Below are 20,563 nucleotides of genomic sequence, written 5' to 3'. Positions count from 1 at the left end.
GTAAAGGGCTTGTTCTAAGCTAACAAAAACACAGTGACAATTGATTATACACTAATTAAAACATACTTATTGGGGGTTTGCCCATTTGCCCGAGTACAAATACATTATTTGGCAAAACACAAATAGTGGGTTGTTTTTTTTTTTGTTTTTTTTGTTTTTTTTTTACAAATATTTGTTTCATACAAATATTTTAAAAATTATTTGTTTTCTGGAAGAAAGAAAGAAAAAAAACATGTCAAGTACCAGCGCGCAGGTCAGTTACAACGCCATCTCAGACTCTCCTCTGCTCCGCTGTTACGTCTATCAGCAGGTCTCAACGAGGTGAGTCACATCCATCTGCTACACAATGCATATTTCCTTATTTGGAGTTGGGGGTGTTCTCCAGAGATAAAGCTGAGCTACTGACACATGCAAAGTGCCAGTAGCCATAACCTGTTGTTCCCCTTCTCCTTTCCACAAAGTTAGGTTGTAAAAAATAGGCAATAAATGAAAAGTGCAAAGCAAGAATCGCTGCACGTTACACGGTGTGCTGTCTGTGTTATGGGTGTATAAATAGGTAGAGGTCTGTCTGCAATGAGGTGATGAGTAAAGTTTTAGCTCAGTAGTCAGCGCAGTCGTCTATGATCTGGAGACTCTAGTTTGAGACCCGGTGTGGGGACCTCCTTCATAAGGTAGGTTATTCATGAACACTTATTGTAACACTTTAATTTTCTAAAATAAAAAGCATAATAAAAGCAAAAATAGGAATTTTAAGCCACTTTTATTTGAATACAAATACAAATACAATTTTTTTTTTCTGCTTCACCAAATACAGATACAAATACAAATCCTGGGCCCTCTGCACATCTCTAATAGTTAAGTATATTATATTCCATTTCTGCTGATAGATTCCCCTAAATCTTGCACACTGGTCCTTTAAAATAAACCACGGGTTTTGGTGATGAATTGTGAATTGTTTTATATATTATTCCCTTCTTTCTAGCTGAAGTGTCAAGACTATTTTTATCCTACACCAACACCAGGTCAAGGCACCTGAGACGTGGCCATAGCAGCACCAGTGTAATAACTTGCACACACAGTTTGTTGTCTTGTTCAAAAAGACTCAACTTTTGTACTGAGAAGGTTGAAAAGGAGCATCTCCACAGGGCAGGGTTGGGTGAGAGGCGTTTGTGCTTTCAAGGTATGTCATCTGCTTGTGTGATTTTTTCTACTTTATCTCACAGTTTCTAGTGTGCGTGTTCATGTGTATGTGCACCAGCCGGAAGTTTCACCACATTTCCCCACTGGAGGAAAACAGCTTTGAGATTTTCAAACTGGGATGTAGTAAAGGCATTTTTTATCTAGTGTTCTGTTTGGCTTGGGCTTTAAGATTAAACAATTAATTAATGATATAGCCCAAGTACACATAAACATTAGATCAGTTCAATATGTTTAACTTAAGTACTGCTGCTAACAAGTTGTAAATTCTTTCATCCATAACTGCAAATATCAGTACATACAAGCGAACACTCACACCAAACCATAAACTATGCCTATGCAGTTGGAAACTCTCAGGGCAGAGAAATAAAAAAAACAAACATATTTTTTATGTTCATAGTTATATTAATTATTATTAAAATTATTTTTCTGATAACTTTTTTTTTTCTTTTTCTTTTTTTGACATTATTTCTCAGGTGACCTACAAAACTCACAGGACTTCACAGAGTTAATTTTTTCATCTTTTCCTAAGTTGAGAGATGCAAGGTGATTTGAGTCAATGAGGATATCTGCAAACACATGGAGTCATCAGCTGACTCCTCTCCCTCACCCAAATGAGGGTGACACCGTCCAGTATCTGAAAGACACAAATCTCCTCATCCACCATGCAACTATTTACATCCGTCCCCTTCAATGCAGTGTGAGTGTGGAACAGGTAATGCTGGATTTCTCAATTTATGCAGTTATAATAACCTTTATCAGTGTAGAGCTGTAATGGTTTCTGCCCTACAGATAACCGATACCCCCTTCTGGAGTAGATAAGGCACCGACAGATGGCTGTCCTCTACCTCTGACCCAGGTATCGAATGTAGTTCCCAAAATCTACTACTCTCTACTTCACCAGCTGTCGTTGAACCACTACTAATGGGCCTATATAGTCAAGTACGTCCTGACAGCCTGGGTCCTAACGCATTGTGTAGGTGCAATAGGTGTTGGAGTTTTGAAAGTACTCCAGGATGGTCTACTAACAGGACATCACTGGAGGAGGCCTACTCTGTCGGTCGAGGGCACTCACCCGGTTTTATAGGGCAGCCTCGGAGCCCTAGCCCTAACAGTTAGCCAATTAGACTCCTAATTATAAACCCTCAACCTAATATTGTATTGAAATCCTACCTTTAACACATGTACAACTGTATATTAGCATTAGTCACTGAACCTGAACCATTATTATACTATCATTTAAAACGCAGCACTAATTTTTAACTAAACAGGAGTTAATAATTTTTTAATCTAATCAATTTCAAAAACTACTGTCAGCCTATCCCAAGGAGGCGTCAGAGAACTTCAGAGATGTGCACAAGTCAGGAACTTTGGTTGGAGTGTATAAAAATACAAACCAGTTTTATTTGGTTTTACAAAGCAAGCAATCTAAAACTACAAAGAGAAGAGAGTCTTTAAGAGAAAGAAATAAAGAAAAAGCCTCGTCCTCTTCTCCCAAGGAATCCAGGAACCCCGCTCTTCCTGCACGCCTCTAGGCTTTACGTTTTATATCTCTATAACATCCTCATTTTAATATTACCACATAGCATCTATCTACAAAACATCCAACAAGTTCATACTGATGTTACCATGACTTTGCAGAAAATAGTGAGCTTTACCTCATCTGTCACTTACATCAGAGGACAAGGAACTTTTGAACTTCTTCTTCTTCTTCACTTTTTTTGAGGTTGTTATCGAAGGATTTCTGCAAGATGCATGAACACAGCTCCTGTATTGCCTCAGAATTTCAGGTGGAAGCCTAAGTTCAGTTCCAGTTTAGTTCACGCTGCACAAGTTGTGCAAATTCCTCAGAAACTGGTGCAACACATGAAGTTATGTTAATTTGTCTCCAATTTTAATTAAATAAAATTGTTAAAAGTAGACCTGAATAGAGTTTGTCTTGGCCACATATAGTGGAACTTTCAACAGAGCACTAAATTATCAATCAGATTAAATTTTTTACAATTTTCACAATTACGTTAAACTTGCACGGTGCTTTCATAAGAAAAATAACAACACAGAAACATATGTGTGCTTAATGGAATGTTTTTAAGATATATGATATAAACAGATGCCAAATTCTGTGTGTTTTTCAGCCCCTTTAATCCTTTCTCTTTCCAGCGCTTCCCCTACTGTTAATAAGAAGCACAGTTTCATGATGCATATGATCAGTTTATTATTTCAAGAATTTTCAGCTGTTTAAGAAGTGTTATGTAAATGTGCAAATTTGTGTTATTTCTCTATACATCTAGGAAAGGAATGATAGACCATTTAATACTCACCTTGGGCCCCAGACTCCATGTCTTCTTTGTGGAGAGGAATTTCACAGATAAGACAACACAATAAGTCCTGTGCAAGTTACTGCTCCAAATTTGAAAATAGTCATTATGGTGATCCTTTATCAGCTAATCGGTTTTATTTTCTCAACAGTTATTAATGGTAATCTATTCAGGACAGATGTAGTCATTAAATGTGATAGTATGTAAGTTTTATATGAACAAAAGGTTAGTTCATTTGTTAAATGCAGCTGTTCTATTTTCATTACATTCGATGGGAAGAGTAATATTCTATAGATTGTATAATATTCCAGTCCACAAGAACGGGCCTTTGAAGAGAGCTTGAATTATTTCCTATTTTAAGAAAGTAAGTTTGAGAACCACTGAGTCAGTGGTATTATAGCCAATTTAATATTAAACGTTACTGAGAGAAATTTATTTTCAACTGGTTTGTTTTAACCTTTTAACTCTTTATTACAGATGCTATTCTCTAAACTATGATCAGACACTGGTATGAGTTAAATGACCTTTAAAGAATATCTAAATAATTGCATTTAAATTATTTAATAAAAAATATCTAATTATTAATTATATAAACAAATAATAATTTAAATAATAATAAATGATAATAATTAAAAAATCATTTTATATTTACACATAGTTACCAATAACTTAAAACATAAACCTGTTACACGTTAGCATTGACAGGATTTTTACATAAGAAGGAGACCTAACTTCCCTTTGTGATGTAATGTCAAGTTCTTCAGAACAGTGGTGATGAGGAATTACTTTCTCTGGCTGACTTCTAGTTCCCCTTTCAGGGTTAATCACAATGAGAACAACATGTGACAATTGATCTAATATGTCCCAGGTTTAAGTAAAGCTTGGCAACAAACTGCAGTATATTTGCAGCAAACTACAGCTCAGAAACACACTTGGGTTGAGCTGAGATAACCAATATAACCACTCTGTCTTTTGGGGCTCAGCAGCAAACATATCTTAATCAATTTGGCTACATGTATGAATACATTTAAATTATTATGTGCTTTAGATAGAAGGCTATTATAAATTATGAAATGCAAGTGGAATAAAGAACGTGTAGGTACAGACCAGCCCAGACTAACGTTAGCATTCACTGATGTGTAGTTCAAGAGTAAACAGTAATAATCTTTAAACTAGACTTGCAAGCAGCAGTGAAAATAATGTTTAAAAAATAGTAATTCAAACTTCCAACTGGTGAGAACACTACCTGAAAATGCTCTCTTGTGCCTGTCAGGTGCTTGCTAGGATTATACCAGTTTAATGTTAGCAAAAATTAACATTAATTGGGTAACCAGATGCACAAATGTAATTCTATTTTCTCAGTATTATGTTACTAACATTTTGGTTTGATTCTGAAAGGAGGATAAATGATGATTATATGATACTGATGGTTGCATGTGGCTTCTGTTCTTCCATTACTGTGGAAGTGAAAATGAAAATACCGTATTTTACCATCAAATCTTACAGTAGCCTACTATTAATGTCTGTTCTTGGTTTTGGCTCCAAAAAGCATCAAAATTTACAGTATTTGACTGTATTTAGAGAGAGCAGTACCTTACTGTTAGAATTTGGCTGTATTTTTACAGCAATTTATTACAGTGTATATTTTCTTTTACAAAGTTGGTGTTTATTTTTGATGGATTGCAGAGTTGTTTTTCTTTTGGAAGCAACTGCCAGCTCTTATAGAGAATAAAAATACATTCACACAAAGTGTCACTTGTGTCTTTGAGTAACTTAAAATTAACTAATACAAACTTTCTTACACTTGGAAAGTGCATGTTAATGTGATTTATGAGCTAAAATCATCCAAACAAAGCTGGAACAGCTGTCTTTTTGAGTCTGTTAGCAATAAAAACATTTGAATCAGACTGACAAGTCCTGCTTTAAAATAAGGCCATTTTGTGGAAAATGAGGTGTTCTGAAAATAGACCTCAGATGGCTGATGCACAGCAATAATATCAGAATACTTAAAAAGTAAAAACAATTCTAATTTAACACTGGACAACCAGTAGATCACTTGAAATCTTCAGCAAAGTTTGAAATTTAATGTGACTCATGCAAGGACTGTAAATCAGTTGTATTTATCTATAAACTAATTCTGGGTAATTCTTACAGTATCTGTTGTCCACAGCGGATTTATTCTGTATGACAAACTTCTCTTTCAGTTTATTAAATCACTGCAGCATCTGTTGGCAGCAGAACAGTTGCTAATAATAATAATAATAATAATAATAATAATAATAATAATAATAATAATAATAATAATAATAACTTTGAACTTTGAAATGTGCCAGCTGCAGCTGAAGCTCTGCCCACACACACCAAAAACAATCTGGTCCAACCAAATCATCTCAAAACAAAAAGAAAATTATATCAAATATTGGAACGAAACCACAAAATCACAAAGTAAATTAGAATTGTATTTGACCCTAAATAGAGAGCACATGGTGGCTGAGTACCTGAACACCGTGACTGAAAGAAAACTGAGAAAAACGCTGACAACGTAGAGACTGAGTGGATACAGCCTGGCCATAGAAACAGGCCGTCACAGGCAGAACAGGCTCCTCAGGGAGGCCAGGCTTCATAAAGGAGAAGTTGAGACAGAATCTCACTTCCTATTATACTGTGACAAATATAAGGATTTGAGAGAAGTTTTCTTTGGAAAAAATAAATCATATATATCCTGAATTTATCCACCTCCCTGATCTTCAGAAACTGTCCTATTTATGTGGGGAGAAAAGTCAATGTGCAGTAATAGCTGCAAAATATATTAAATCTCGTCATAATCTGAGAGAAATAGTGTGATTACATCCGTAAAAATGCCTTTTATTATATTGTATTTAATATTATTGTTTGTATTTATATATTATTGTATAATTATTAATCATCTGTCAATGTTTGTAATTTTCTGTACTGCTTTGGCAATGTAGGTTTTTGATCTGTCATGCCGATAAAGCTTATTTGAATTTGAATTTGAAATCAATTCTAAAACATACTAGAGATCAGATAGTAACAACGGCAGACGCCACTGAGCATGTGCAGGAACGATGACAGGACTTTGCACTGAAGTTCTTTGAGAAATTTTCAATGTAGCACAAAGTCAAGACGTTGTGATATGTAGCCGTTTGTACACACAATCATATTGTTGGAAAAGTGAAAAAGAAAAAGTATTTAGTGTGTAGTTGCCCTTTAAAGTTGTAATGCCTCCATTTTTCCCTAACAATTTTTGTTTGTGTTGGACTTTGAGGTGCAAGTACAGTATATGGGCTACTTCCTGGAGGTAGTACGTGCCAGTCAGTCAGCAGCTACCACGTCTTGAAGCTAAAGAACCTTAAAGTGTTGCTGACGGCTGATAGCTGCTCCAACTGACTCCCATTCAAAAAGCCTCAACTTCTCTCTAGAAATACTAAGTCAGTCATTGTTTTCAAGGAGCCTTTATGGTCTGAATCTCTAAATTCAGACCCTCTAATAAGTGTGCTGGTGGTCATTTTGGGAATTATTGCTCTGTTAATAAGATTTGAAGACTTTGATGTAGCTTTGAATTCCAGTTTGGGAATTGTATTGCTTGGTCATGTACCATTAATGCATGTTACTAACTTGGCTCCCTCCCCGGAGTTTTTTGTGCTTTCTCATCTTGCAGGAAACCCTGGGATGCAGGCCGAGCCTTCGCGGTCCTGTTGGTGTCCTCCCCCGGCTATTGCTGCTGTTATTATTATTGTTATTATTGTTGTTATTCTATGGTCTAGAGCTGGGGCCTGTCTCAGAAAGCAGGTATAGTGAAAACTCTGAGTTTGTTCACCCTGAGATGAGGGAAACTCTGGCTTTTCAGTTTCAGAAAGAGAGTTACCTTAAACTTGTGGTCAGTAACTGACTCTGTGACGCAAACCTGCTCGCTGGCAGGTTTTCTTCTGTTTCATTTCCTCATTCATTCAGTCCGTGTCAAAATGCATTCATTAGCAGAGGTTTACTGTCTGTCAGAATCTAAATCCTGGTTGGATATTAGTTTAGTTACTCAGGACTTTCTAAAGTCACTGCTTTTATATACATCAGTCATTTCTTTGAACAGCAGTTTTTTCTCTCACATTCAGATATTACACAGCATGAATTCATCCTCAGCTCAGAATAAAACCTCTGCATGTCCTTCTGTTATAACTCTGTGACTCTGTGCACAAGACAGCTGAACATTGTTAGAGCAGCTCCTGACCTGAAATCTTTATTGCACATAATGTGTAATCTCATTTTAATTAAAACAATCGGTATGAAGCTTTAGACACGTAGGATCAATGAATAATTATGTCTATCAGTAATGGTGTGATTGGTCACAATGATGGAACATTATTCCTATAATATTGGAGATTATATGTTAATATGCTGAGTGAGCAGGATCGTGGTGCGGCTGCAGAATGTAGTTTAAAAGTGATATTTTTAAATAGGAGCATAATCTTAATGCATTTTCACAGCATTTCAGTGACAATATTTAAATTTACTACATTTGTTGAAGTAGCAGACATAAAGTCACTGAATGTTGTTGAGCTGAGATACAAATAGACGTCTAAAAATTTAAAATCTACAATATTTTAACCTCGACGCCTTTTCAAGTACAAATCACCCAAAACATTATTACTGATCAGACTGTGAGTTTACAGTCATGTCTCTGTGTCTTTCATCTAATATATGTTTTAAATCTTGAACTATATTTTTCATTTTCAGTCGCTGCTTCCTGTGTTTTGTCCGTTAAAGCTGAACAAATATATTTAAAATGTAACGTAGCTGCAGCCTGATACACAGTCAGATTCCACTTTATCATCATTAAGGAAATGTAAGTCTGGTAAATGATGAACTAACGGACAACACTGAATAAAACTTTATTGCATTAACTTATTGACACTTTTCCCATTTATTTTTTTTTAAAGATTAATATCTCTAAATCCACTGGATTAAAATGGAGGCTCTGCCTTTTACTTTCCTGTTGCCACGGTGACTCGTAGTATTGGGGCTTCATTGATGATGGCTTTTTTTATTCATCATGCACGAGCTTTACTCAGAGTGAACATACTCAGAGTTGACTGAACTGACTCTGACCAGCTGCTCTGAGGGTTCATCAACTCAGAGTTCAAGGTTAAACTCAGAACCTGCTTTCTGAAACAGGCCCCTGCTCTATGTGAAAAGTGCCCTGAGATGACTTTTGTTGTGATTTGGCGCTATATAAAGAATTGATTGATTGATTGATGGTCTATGGCATGAGATGCGACAATTGATCCAAATCACAAACAGTCTGTTGATTTGACCATTTCATACAGAAAAGTTGTGGTCATTTAGCAAAAATGCAAGCTGTGGTAAGTATTGCAGAGATCTCTTGAATTTGCATGAATTATTGCAATCACAAAATTGCAATTCACTGGAGGGACTGTTTAATCTGAGGATATATTGCTGCACCCTCTAAATGTGATGTTGATTAAAGCATGACAGGCTGTAAAGTTTTACAAAACTGTTACCTGTTCTCTGCACCGATGCTGAATATTAACAAAGTTGGATAAACTACTTTTAACCCGGTAGGTCATCAGTGGCACTATTCACACTTCCTCCCCTACTGTCCAGTCTCTTTGACTCATCAGCTATTGAACTGAGCTTTTATATCTGAACAATATGACCAGGACTCACATTTTTTATTTCTTTCCAGCTATGTGGAAAAGTGATGTTTTCATATCACAGATGAACAAAGGCATTAAAATGTGTCTTATAATTAAAACATGAGATTCAGCTGCTATTAAAGAAACATATGTACTGCTGAGTATTTACAAAAACAAAAAAATATCCAGACATAAAGCATGAACCACAGGTACATAATCTATATAAACCTTATATCCTGATTTGGGTGCAGCCCTGAAGCTTTCTGCTTCCATCAGCATGTTTTTCTTCCTCTTTCTGGGCATTTTCCACTGAAAAAATGTGATCTTACATTTGAAGATGTGAAAATTAAAAGATGTGCTGGTTTTAAAGTCATGCCATCCTAGTGGATCTTATTGAGTTAATTACTAATAACAAATGTACTATTACAGTAAATGCACTATTCCCCCCTGTTTCAGTCATACTTCCTGAAACATCAGTGCCCACCTGTTTTAGGACATAACTTGGCCTTTAAAATGATGAACTATATACTTGTAGCACAGAAAGGGTTTGGGAAAGTAGTGTAAAGTAAGATGCTACCACAACAAACAAACTGTTGTTCACATAGTTTAACACATAGTTTATTGTACAAAAATGAAACTTTAGGCCTTCACTGTATTCAGGATGGGTTCAATCCGACTAAACCAAACACACATTTGCATTTTCACACCATACATCTAAAAAGCAATTAGCATTGATCTCCAGACCGAAGTCTGAGTCAAATTCTGATACAGAATTTGTTGCAAAGTGTTTTAAAAGAGCCACATTGCACCGTTAGCACCTTTTTTCTTACAGCTTACAGCAAAAAGTCAACTTTACTACGATTTTACAAAAACAGTAAAACTTTTTAAAACTGATCAAGCCTGAAACATGCAGATCCCAGGCTTTATAGATCTCTGTTAAATTATTTTGAGAGACAGGTCATGTGGTAGATTTCTTGTGATAAATTTCAGTTTCCATTTACTTTTATTTGAAATGTAAAATGTTTGCAAGTTTGTAGTCATTTCAGAAATAAATGCACAATGGAGCACGTGTAAATTTGTTCATGTTTTGTGGCTGTTTAAAGTAGTGCTGTCACTACACAATTCTTTAGTGCCAATTCTATTGCAGGTATCATCATGAAGTAACATTAAACTTAGTGAAATATTGTGACAACAGTCTGACTCAGTGTGACTCCTGGAGCCAACTGTCAATCACAGCTGTCAATTAACGCCCACATGGCAGACATCAAAGCTACTACAAGTCTTCAGATCTTATTAAAAGAGCAATAATTCCCAAAATGACCACCAGCACACTTATTAGAGGGTCTGAATTTAGAGATTCAGACCATAAAGGCTCCCTGAAAACAATGACTGACTTAGTATTTCTAGAGAGAAGTTGAGGCTTTTTGAATGGGAGTCAGTTGGAGCAGCTAGAGGCTGTCTGTGGCACTTTAATGTTCTTCAGCCTCAAGATGTGGCAGCTGCTGATTAGTTTAAATTAAATGCTTGGTGAAGTGAGCTAACTACTTTTGTTTGGCCCATCAACAGCAGTGTCTGTTCAGCCAAAGTGACACCTATGTCTGTTGCTTTCTATGTAAGAACACCCCAGTGGTGTCTAGACAGATGCCATCCTGATAGTGGACACTGGAGCAAAGTGCATCAGACGGATTTGAAAGAGTTCAAGGGGACACATATTTGGCACATTTCCAGGTCTATATTTATATTCTGGGGCTCTACTGGAATATTTTTGCTTGATTTCCAGTTAAAAACACCTCATTTATCTTAAACTGGCCTAGAGTCCTGCACTGGGGTGGGTAACCTCCAAAAAAGTTGTGTAAGGGGTAAAAGACATAATTATATAAATTCACCGGTACGAGTATGAGTAAAAATCAACGAAATGCGGGCGAGTAGCAGGTGAGAACAAAAAAGAGATAAGTCAGAAATGAAAATGATTTGCTGTATTTTGAACATCTAAATCAGCTGATAGTATCAAGTCTAATCAGCCGCCAGGTCTTGAGCCTGTCAGTGGATTACTATGAAACTTCAGAGTGTGTTGCAGACATATAAGGTTATAAGGCATAGAAGTGAGCAGCCATTATAACATTAGTATATACATCATTGAAGTGGAGCCTGCGGGGGAAGCATCGGGACCGTCAGGGTGAAACTGTCCGCGGAGCAGAGATGTGCAGAGAACCCAGTATTTATATTTGTATCTGTATTGTTGAGGCAGCAAAATTATTTGTATTTGTATTCGAAAGTGGAAAGAGGCTTAAAAATCCTGTTTTTCTTTTTATTACGCTTTTAATTTTAGAAAATTAAAGTGTTACAATAAGTGTTCATGAATGAACTACCTTATGAAGGAGGTCTTCACACTGGGTCTCGAACTGGAGTCTCTAGATCATAGATGACTGCGCTGACTACTGAGCTAAAACTTTACTCATCACCTCATTGCAGACAGACCTCTACCTAATTATACACCCATAACACAGAGACAGCACAGCGTGTAATGTGTAGAGAAGTCGATTCTTGCTTTGCACTTTTCATTTATTTCATTTATATTTTTCACAACCTAACTTTGTGGAAAGGAGAAGGGGAACAACAGGTTATGGAGAGTCCCTTGGGACCACTTCGTCAGTAGCTCAGCTTTATCTCTGGGGAACACCCCCAACTCCAGGAGTGATGTCCAAATTAGGAAATGTGCATCATGTAGCAGGTGGATGTGACTCCCCTCGTTGAGACCTGCTGATAGACGTCACAGCGGAGCAGAGGAGAGACACTGAGATAATGATGTAACTGAACTGTCTGTTGGTATTTGACATGTTTTTTTTTCTTCCTGAAAACAAAAAATTATTAAAATATTTGTATGAAACAAATATTTAAAAAAGAAAACACTATTTGTACTTTGCCGAATAATGTATTTGTATTCGAGCACACCCCTACCATGGAGGAGCTGCTGTGTTCACCTGCACAGATAGGAAACGCCTCGGCTGACAGGATGTACCACTCTGTTTGAAAAAAAACTTCTTCTTCTTTGTTTATAACAATGCTTGGCAACCAGTGTATTAGGTGCATTATCGCCACCTTCTGCTTCGGCGTGTGGACCAGAGATTAAATCCGACCCATTAATCCTGAACTCCAGTCTTCCTAAATTCTTCCTTCAGATATTGTCTTTGTTGATCATACTTTGTCTCCTCAGCCAGGTGGAAAAAATGTGTGCATATATTGGTATCAGCATCATATCGGCAAAAATGAGATGGAAAATATCGGCATATCGGATATCGGCAAAAAATCCAATATTGTGCATCCCCAGATATAAATGACAGATGAACAAAAAAACTGAAAACGAACCCTTTAATCTAAACTGGTCAAGGGTGCTGACATTCACTAAACTTTTACTTTGCTTCATTCAATTTAATATAAAAGGTTTAAGATTTAAAAGTGACTTCAGTCAGAGCTGTTCTTACTGCACATCAAAACAGCTGCATTATGAATTTTACAGTTTACTTCTCCCAGAACTGCTGCAAGTGGTGTGAATGTTGCTGCTGCACAGAGCCTCGTACCTCTAGAGGTCCTGCAGTCTTTCACTGTTTTCTTCACTGAATCTTTTTTTATTTCCCAACAAATTTCAAGTCAGCTTCAAGTCAGTGTTCATGTCTGACACTTTCAGAGTTCTAGTAAATGCTCTTGTTAGGTCTATTTCTTAGGCAAATAAAGTCTACATATTTCTAACCCATCATAGATAATAAATACAGCTGTTCACATCATATGTTTCTTAATTTACAAATAGTTGCGTTATTCTACAAAAAAGAAAAAGAAAGAGAAGAAATGAGCAATATATTTTAAAGCTCATGAGAAACCTTGAGAAGCAAATTGAAGGGAACAAACACATTCATTGGTGTGAGTTAACACCCAGGACACTTTGGTTCTGAAGGTTGTCTGATGCATTTTAGAAATAAGGAAGTTTACTTTTACACAAAGAGGAACACACTCCTCTCACCAAGTCTCAGTTAAAGCCAAGATATCTCTCACTGATCTATTTTTCTTTTCTGAACAAACGCTTCACTGAATACTTACTTATTGCTTCTTTCAATTTATTTGAATATCTATTGGTAACACTTGACTTTAACATCGTCCCCATTTATCATTTATAAGTTGTATATTGATATTTAATAAATGGTTATAACTCCTGCTATTTATTTAATCTTCATCTTGAATATCTCCTGGGATATTATACAGTATGTATGTTATTCATTCAGTAATGTACCCTTAACCACCATCATCATCGTCGTAATGTTGCAAACAGAGAGAGAGAGAGAGAGAAAGAGGAAGGAATGTTAACTTAAAGCATCGTCAGCTTCCTGATTGATCAGACAGACATATAGAGGCAGTTCTCTGACAGTTTGATGATTTTCTGCATCAGGATCAAACTCAGAATGAATATCCACCATGTTCTGTTCTTCTGCTTCTTATCAGGTGAGGACTGATTACCTGACTGTGTCTGTAAAGCTGCAGCACAAACTGCTTCTGGACATTCATTGTGTTCATTTTAACAAATGTCAGATTTGTATCACACAAGTTTTCATGTTGCTGTCATGTTAATTAGTTTTCCTGTCGTTCTCTAAATTATTCTGTTACTAATTACAACATCTCTATAATCTTGTAATTTAACTAAACTAAATGTAAAACATAACAAAACATATGAACCATCCATCATGAATATTTGTTGCTCATTAATGTGTTTGATATTAGAAAGTATGAAAGAAAAACATTGAAAAACAGACGTTGCACAGAGACACTGTCACTACAACTGCAGCTACAAGTAGAACAACAGCATCTGCTGTACAGTCAGTGAAAACTTTGCTAATGGCTGCCTCTGTATCATCTCTGCTTCTCTGTGAACTGATGGATTAGCCCTCATTAATCTGCAGTCTGTTTACAGTAAGTCTACAATACACAAAGTATTGATCATCAGTATTCACTGTTCATCTTTCCAACAGCACTGCAGGATGGAAACACTGGACTCGTCAATGCAATAGACCTTTTTGCTGGAGCTGAAGGAGGAAATGGTTCAATGAGTTGCTCCTTGACTTCATCTGGAAGCACCAAGTTCTTCTGTAAAGGAGAATGTAAAGAAGAAGACATTCTCATTAAAACAGATGATGTCAGAGCTCAGAGTGGCAGATACAGCATCAGATATGAAGACGGATCTTCTGGAAGAAGAACTGTGACTGTGTACATCACACAGCTGACCAAGTCAGACTCAGGATGGTACAGATATGGTTTGGGTGGATCTTTGGTCCTAGATGATTACTGTGACTTTGACCTCATAGTTACAGATGGTGAGTTTCTACTGAAAGTCATAAAACCTGATATATTTACTATGTTCATCCCATTTAATGATTTTGAAGCTTAAGAATAAATGAAGTCAGATAAAATTTAATTAAATTGTTGAAGAATGTGAGACGTTTATGATATATTGACTCAGTGTATCAATGTTGGATGAAATCATTAGTCCAGCAGTCAGACTGGTTGAACTGGGCAGCTCCAAGTGTGACTCTGTGGATCTGTGTAAATGTGAAGCAGGAAATATTGTGATCAGACTGCAGCATCTTACAAGAAGTACAGACAGTAACTGTTGATTGTTCATCTTTTCAGCAGCAACGTTGGGTGAAAACACTCGTTTCCTCTTTGCAGAAACTGTGGGAGGAAGTTTCACATATGGATGCCTCAATACTGTCTATGGAAGCAGGAAGTTCTTCTGTAAGAATGAATGTAATAAAGAAGAAGACATCCTGGTTGAAACAGAAGAGAACAGAGCTCAGAATGGCAGATACAGCATTGAATATACACAAGGATCTGCATATGGACTGTATGTGACCATCACACAGCTGAAGAAGTCAGACACAGGACGGTACTGGTGTGGTTACGGCAGAGCTTTGTCTCCAGATTCATCCAACACGTTCTCGATCTTTGTTGTAGATGGTGAGTTTTATATTTAATTTTCAGTCCACATTCTGTTCAATGAATATCAATTGTTAAATGGTTTAAATTATGAAAAGTTGTCATATTTTCATTTAAAATAAAAAAGAATTAATTTTGGGGGTGACCTGATAGCTGAGTGGTTATCACATGGACACTAACGCCCTGAGCAGCGAGTCCTCAGTTTGATTCCCAGCTGGCTGAACTGTCTGCTGCATGTCATCCCTCTACTCCCCACATGTCCTGTCTCTCTCCACCATCACTATCAAATAAAGGCATAAAATGTCCAAAAGACAAAACAAATTTTGAATACAAAATTTAAAGAGTGGATGGAAATGACATGACAGAAACAAATATCTTATTTTTCGGGTTACAGTCAGAAGTTGATTTGTGACAACAAGAGGAGTGCTGAGGTTGGCGGAGTCATACTAGTTGTCCAACCTGGGACCTTTTCTATATTTCTATTAACATTAGGTAACATAGAGAAGAACGGTTCCTCGGGTTCCTTAATGTTCAAGACATCATACTCTAAAATGTTTGTAAAGATGAAACTCATTTGTAGAGTCACAAAGTAATCTGATGTAAAATGTGTTGCCTTTATAATGTTAGTTTTTAAATTTACAACAATCAGTTTGTACAATTTTTAAAAACCTTTTCAGACATTTGTGCTTTTATGTTTAATGTCAGAAAACCAACCTGTGGATGTTATTTTCTTACTCTTCTGTAATCAAAAATCAAATAACAAGACTTAATAATAATAGAACAAATTCACTTCAAATATTCTTAATCATTTACTTCATTAACATATTTAATGCTGCGTATTTCTTGTGTATGTGATGGATGCTGTCAATATGATCTTTCTGTCTAGAGCAGCATCTCATTTCTCTGCATTATTGATTCAGTATCTGATTGTTTCAATGTGTTTTCATTGTTCACAGCTCCAACCACTTCAAAACCAAACTGGACTCTCCGACCTTTTCCAACATCAGTCCCATCAGCCTCCACACCAACAACAACACAGAGTTTAATCTCCAGTTCAGGAAGCTTCACACCTTCATCATCTTTCCCTGAAACCACAAAGCAGTTTACAGGTACAGGACAGTTCATGTCTGTCCATCACTGTCTCTCTGCAACAAAACGTCCTCTTAAAACAGTCAAATTCAGCATAACAACGTTGTCTAATAAGAATAACAAGATGGTCCAACATGTGTTTCAGCACATAAGACAGTTCAACACCTAGAAGAAAACATTTCACATTTAATTTTACAATAAATTTCCTTGTTATCTTCAATTCTAATGTTTAAACACATCCTACATTTCTAATGATGTAAGATAATTATTAACATTTGATGTCAGCACATGACAAGTCAAGAAACATTCTGACCAAAGTCTGAGATGTTTTTTCAACAGGAAGATCTCATTTTTGATAAAGGTTTCCTGTGTAGTTTTCTTGTAAACAAGGTTATATTTATATTCAGTGTTACTCACCAAAACATGCTGAGTGTATCCTTTAGGTCCAACATAAGTGTTGAACATGTTTCCTCAATCATAAATATTTGCAAAGCTGATTATATAAAGTATTTTAAATCTTGCCTTGCTTGTGGTCTTCTTCTCTCCTGCTTTTGTTGGTGCATTGCTGTGTTTCTGGGCAGGTTCCTGCATCCTGTAGATCAGTGGGATGATGTGAAACCACTGGCAGGATTGTGTATCACGTCAACCACATGTGCACAACGTAGATCCACACAGAAATACAAGCTACTTGTGGTCAAAAACTCCACAGGGAACCTTAAGCTTATAATACAAGACAAAAGATCCCAGACTTTTAAACTCTCTCTCTTCCTTCCCAGCCATGTCTGATGTCTCACATCCAGGTTACTTCTGGCCTCTGGTTGTATTCCTGCCTGCGGTTGTTGTTCTGTTGGCTGTTGTTCTGCTGCTCCTCTACAAACTGAAGACGAAGAGGAGGAACTCTGGTTTGAACACCAGAGGAACCTCAGACAGCAGAAACATGGAGGTGACTTCCTTTAACTCTGTATGTCTCATTCAATTCAATTCAAAAATACTTTATTCATCCCTCAAGGGGGAAGCACGTTTGCAAACAAGTACACATATACAATTCATTCACACACATTTAAAAATCTACAAAATACAAATATGACAATGTCAGAAAGAGTTTAAACACACAAGGAATAATGGCAGTGGCCCTTGTTAACATGTTAACTCTTACTGTTGGCAGACATTTTATTTTTGCAGTTAGGAACAAACAATCTCATGGCTGCAACTACTTCACTAATATGAACAAAACTATAATTAAATAAAATCATAATTATTGTTAATAGACCTCTGGCCTGCCGAGTTGTTATCACTAAAATATCAGCAAACAGTTGAAGAACACAATATCTGGGCTGTTACCGTGGTTACTGCTATATTTTAGGTTTGATGTCATTCCTGTTTTATTTTCAGTTATCTGTCAGCTATGAGAACTGTCCTCCAGTCTCCATGTATGAAGACTCCGTCTACCAGAACCTGGATCCAGACAGCAGCGATCCGGACCAAACCTACTCTGCACTCACAGCAAACAAATGATGATGTTTGGATTTGGATCTGGATTCTGTACTGTGCAGGTTAACATGTGCTGCAAGATTCCAGTTTGTTCTACTTTCTTTCGTTTTTTTGTTAAATCAACAGATATTAACTATAAACATGCTATTTTTCACCTCTATGCTGATGATACACAACTGATCATGTTTCTTCTTACTTGCTTATTCTGAAATGTTCATTCTGTCTTCATAAATGTAGATGTTGTTTGATATTGTTCTTCTACACTTTGAGCCAAATCTGTCTCCTAGAAATTATGTTCATATTCAACTCAATTGCATATTACAGTGCATTCAGAAAGTATTCAGACTCTTTTTTCACATTTTGTTATGTTGCAGCCTGATGCTAAAATCATTTAACCCTCCTATTGTGTTAGGTTCAAATTTAACTGGTTTTCATGTTTAGATGTGTGAAACATACTTTTAATTTTTCTGATCAAAACAAGACTTCATCACATCTTCTACAATGGCCTACTGACTACATTTTATGTTGTTAATGTATTTTAAATTTTAAGTGTTGATACTGAACATATGAGTGAAATGTTCAGAGACAACGTACCTGGTTGTTGTTTTTTTTCACCAAAATATCTGATGTTGCAGTAAAATCTCTGCTGGTAGAAACTCCAGCAGTATGAAAGTGTTTGTGGTTGTGTTCAGACTCTGGCAGCACTTGGTTCAGGTCAGAGAAAGATCCTGGTCTCTGTTTAATACAGAAAAAAATCTGCAGTGACTTGAAGCTCAACATGTTTATGTACATTTAAGCCAGAGCAGCATCTTTCACTAACCTGAACCAAACCTGAACACACACAGGACTCAGGATGTGAACCCGGGTCTCTGCTGTCACAGTCCTGCATCTTGTAGCCCCCCATCCACCCCGACCTCCTCCCTCCCACTGCAGAGACACGTAGAAATGTAGCTTCATGTTTTACCTGTCTTATTCTTTTTAGCTTCTTTTTATTCCCAAATTCAACACTTTTTAATTTCATTTAAATGTCTTCTTACATTGTGTTGCTTTTATATTCTGTCTTGATGCCTTTTATGCTCTCTGTAAAGCACTTTGATGTTGTTGTTGAAATGTGCTACATAAACAAACTTCATTCATTCCACAAAATCTCACTGTGAACATCATCCAGACAGAGATTATGTTTCATAAAGCAGCGTCACTGTGAAACAGTTTAGTCACATATGAAGGTTGCTAGGAGACAGACTCGTTTTGAGCAACACATGAAGAAGTCAGAGCAGCTCAGTTTTTACCAGTTACTTAATGTATCAGACCAAGTCACATTTTCTAATGAAAGCCAAGAGAATCCTGATTTCTATTCAATTCAATTCAAAATATTTTATTTGTCCCTCAAGGGGCAATTTTAGGGAACTGAGTTTGCAAACAAGTACACATATACAATTCATTTACACACATAAAAACAATCTAAAAAATAAAAATATGACAGTGTTAGAAAGAATTTAATGGCTGAGGCCGGTCTGTAGCTGGTCAACAATATCCAACACCACAAAGGCTCATATTATGTCAGAAGAATCAATCATACATGAGGTAAACTGACCATTTCTTGTACTGTTCATAAGTCTGATGGAATAAAGCCAAACTTCCTTCTGTCTGTTTTACATGCAGGAGATATAAAACGCATTCCTAATGGTATCAGGTTAAAGTAGTCATAGAGGACATCATGTGTGTGGTTGCTGACAATCTTCTCTGCTTTGTTGAGGACTTGTTCAGTATTAAGCTGTAACAGGGATCTTTGTGTTTTGCCAATAATTTTAGAGCTGAGCTTTAGAGCTAGAGTTAACAACATGTTGCAATGGGTTCTTGTCCTTTTGACAAATGTAAATGGAGGAGTTTAGTTTACAGGACAGACACTACTGAGTCTTTTCACAAAAACATCTGTACTGTCACTAAATCTCAATGTCATGTCATTGTTGCAGCCAAGGACTCAGGCAGATGCAGGACTGTCATGCAACTAGCAATGTCTTTATTTTTGCTTTAAACAACAAAAACGAAGCAGTCTATGCTCACTCTTACAGTCCGGCAGCACACTTTCTCTGCTGCTAAATAATGATTGTCTTCTTCTCTTGGCTACCATGACAACAACAACAACAACAACAACAACAGTTTTCTGCTTCTCCTTCACAACTCACGTTTTCCGACTCAACAGCATAACCTGGTGGCAGGAACCAGACAATGCATCCACAAACAATACTGAATGAAATACACAAACACTGTATCCTGGAAAGGCATTTAGAATTATCTACATTGCCTGCGGACATGAACTTTTATGCAGTTTAAATTTAACCCATTAGATTAATTACATTCTGCAAATTAACCTGTTAAAATCAACTAAATTACAAAAGAAAATAAATTGGGGGGGTCTCTGATTTAACAGTAGGGAATGCCCTCATTAACAAATATAAGATATCTTACTGATATCCACTGACCCCTCACATCATCAAACACAGTTCCCAAGTATTTGTAGGTCTGGACAAGTTCAACACTTACTGAAGTCAAGAATGATTGTTGGAACTGTCTGTGTTCTAGTGAGATTACTATTTCTTTACTTTTAGACACATTTAAATCTATTTTAAGAATTATTTTATTTTTATCTATTTTAAATCTTGCATTGCTTGCAGTCTTCTTCTCTCCTGCTTTTGTTGGTGCATTGCTGTGTTTCTGGGCAGGTTCCTGCATCCTGTAGATCAGTGGGATGATGTGAAACCACTGGCAGGATTGTGTATCACATCAACCACGTGTGCACAACGTATATCCACACATAAA

General features: G+C 36.5%; 1 protein-coding gene across 1 annotated transcript; it reads left to right on the top strand.

Moving 5' to 3' along the window:
* Positions 1-232: 232 nt before the first annotated feature.
* Positions 233-19,710, top strand: LOC137185239 (polymeric immunoglobulin receptor-like). The gene is made up of 6 exons (XM_067593587.1): positions 233-321; positions 1,259-1,320; positions 14,200-14,541; positions 14,858-15,184; positions 17,029-17,195; positions 17,645-19,710. The coding sequence occupies exons 1-6, from the start codon at positions 233-235 to the stop codon at positions 17,765-17,767; spliced, it is 1,110 nt and encodes a 369-aa protein (XP_067449688.1). The 3' UTR covers positions 17,768-19,710.
* The last annotated feature ends 853 nt before the right edge of the window (positions 19,711-20,563 follow it).

This window comes from Thunnus thynnus, chromosome 6 (genome assembly GCF_963924715.1).
Source record: "Thunnus thynnus chromosome 6, fThuThy2.1, whole genome shotgun sequence".
NCBI lineage: Eukaryota > Metazoa > Chordata > Actinopteri > Scombriformes > Scombridae > Thunnus > Thunnus thynnus.
The sequence above is the reverse complement of the archived record's forward strand: the minus strand, read 5'-3'. Positions and strand labels throughout refer to the sequence as shown.

What these genes read in the sequence shown, in the direction of transcription:
- LOC137185239 (XM_067593587.1), top strand. Translation starts at nt 233, where the DNA reads ATGTCAAGTACCAGCGCGCAGGTCAGTTACAACGCCATCTCAGACTCT. An exon ending in CTCGATCTTTGTTGTAGATG is followed by an intron (nt 15,185 to 17,028) that starts GTGAGTTTTATA and finishes CTTCCTTCCCAG; the next exon opens with CCATGTCTGATGTCTCACAT. An exon ending in CAGACAGCAGAAACATGGAG is followed by an intron (nt 17,196 to 17,644) that starts GTGACTTCCTTT and finishes TTTTATTTTCAG; the next exon opens with TTATCTGTCAGCTATGAGAA.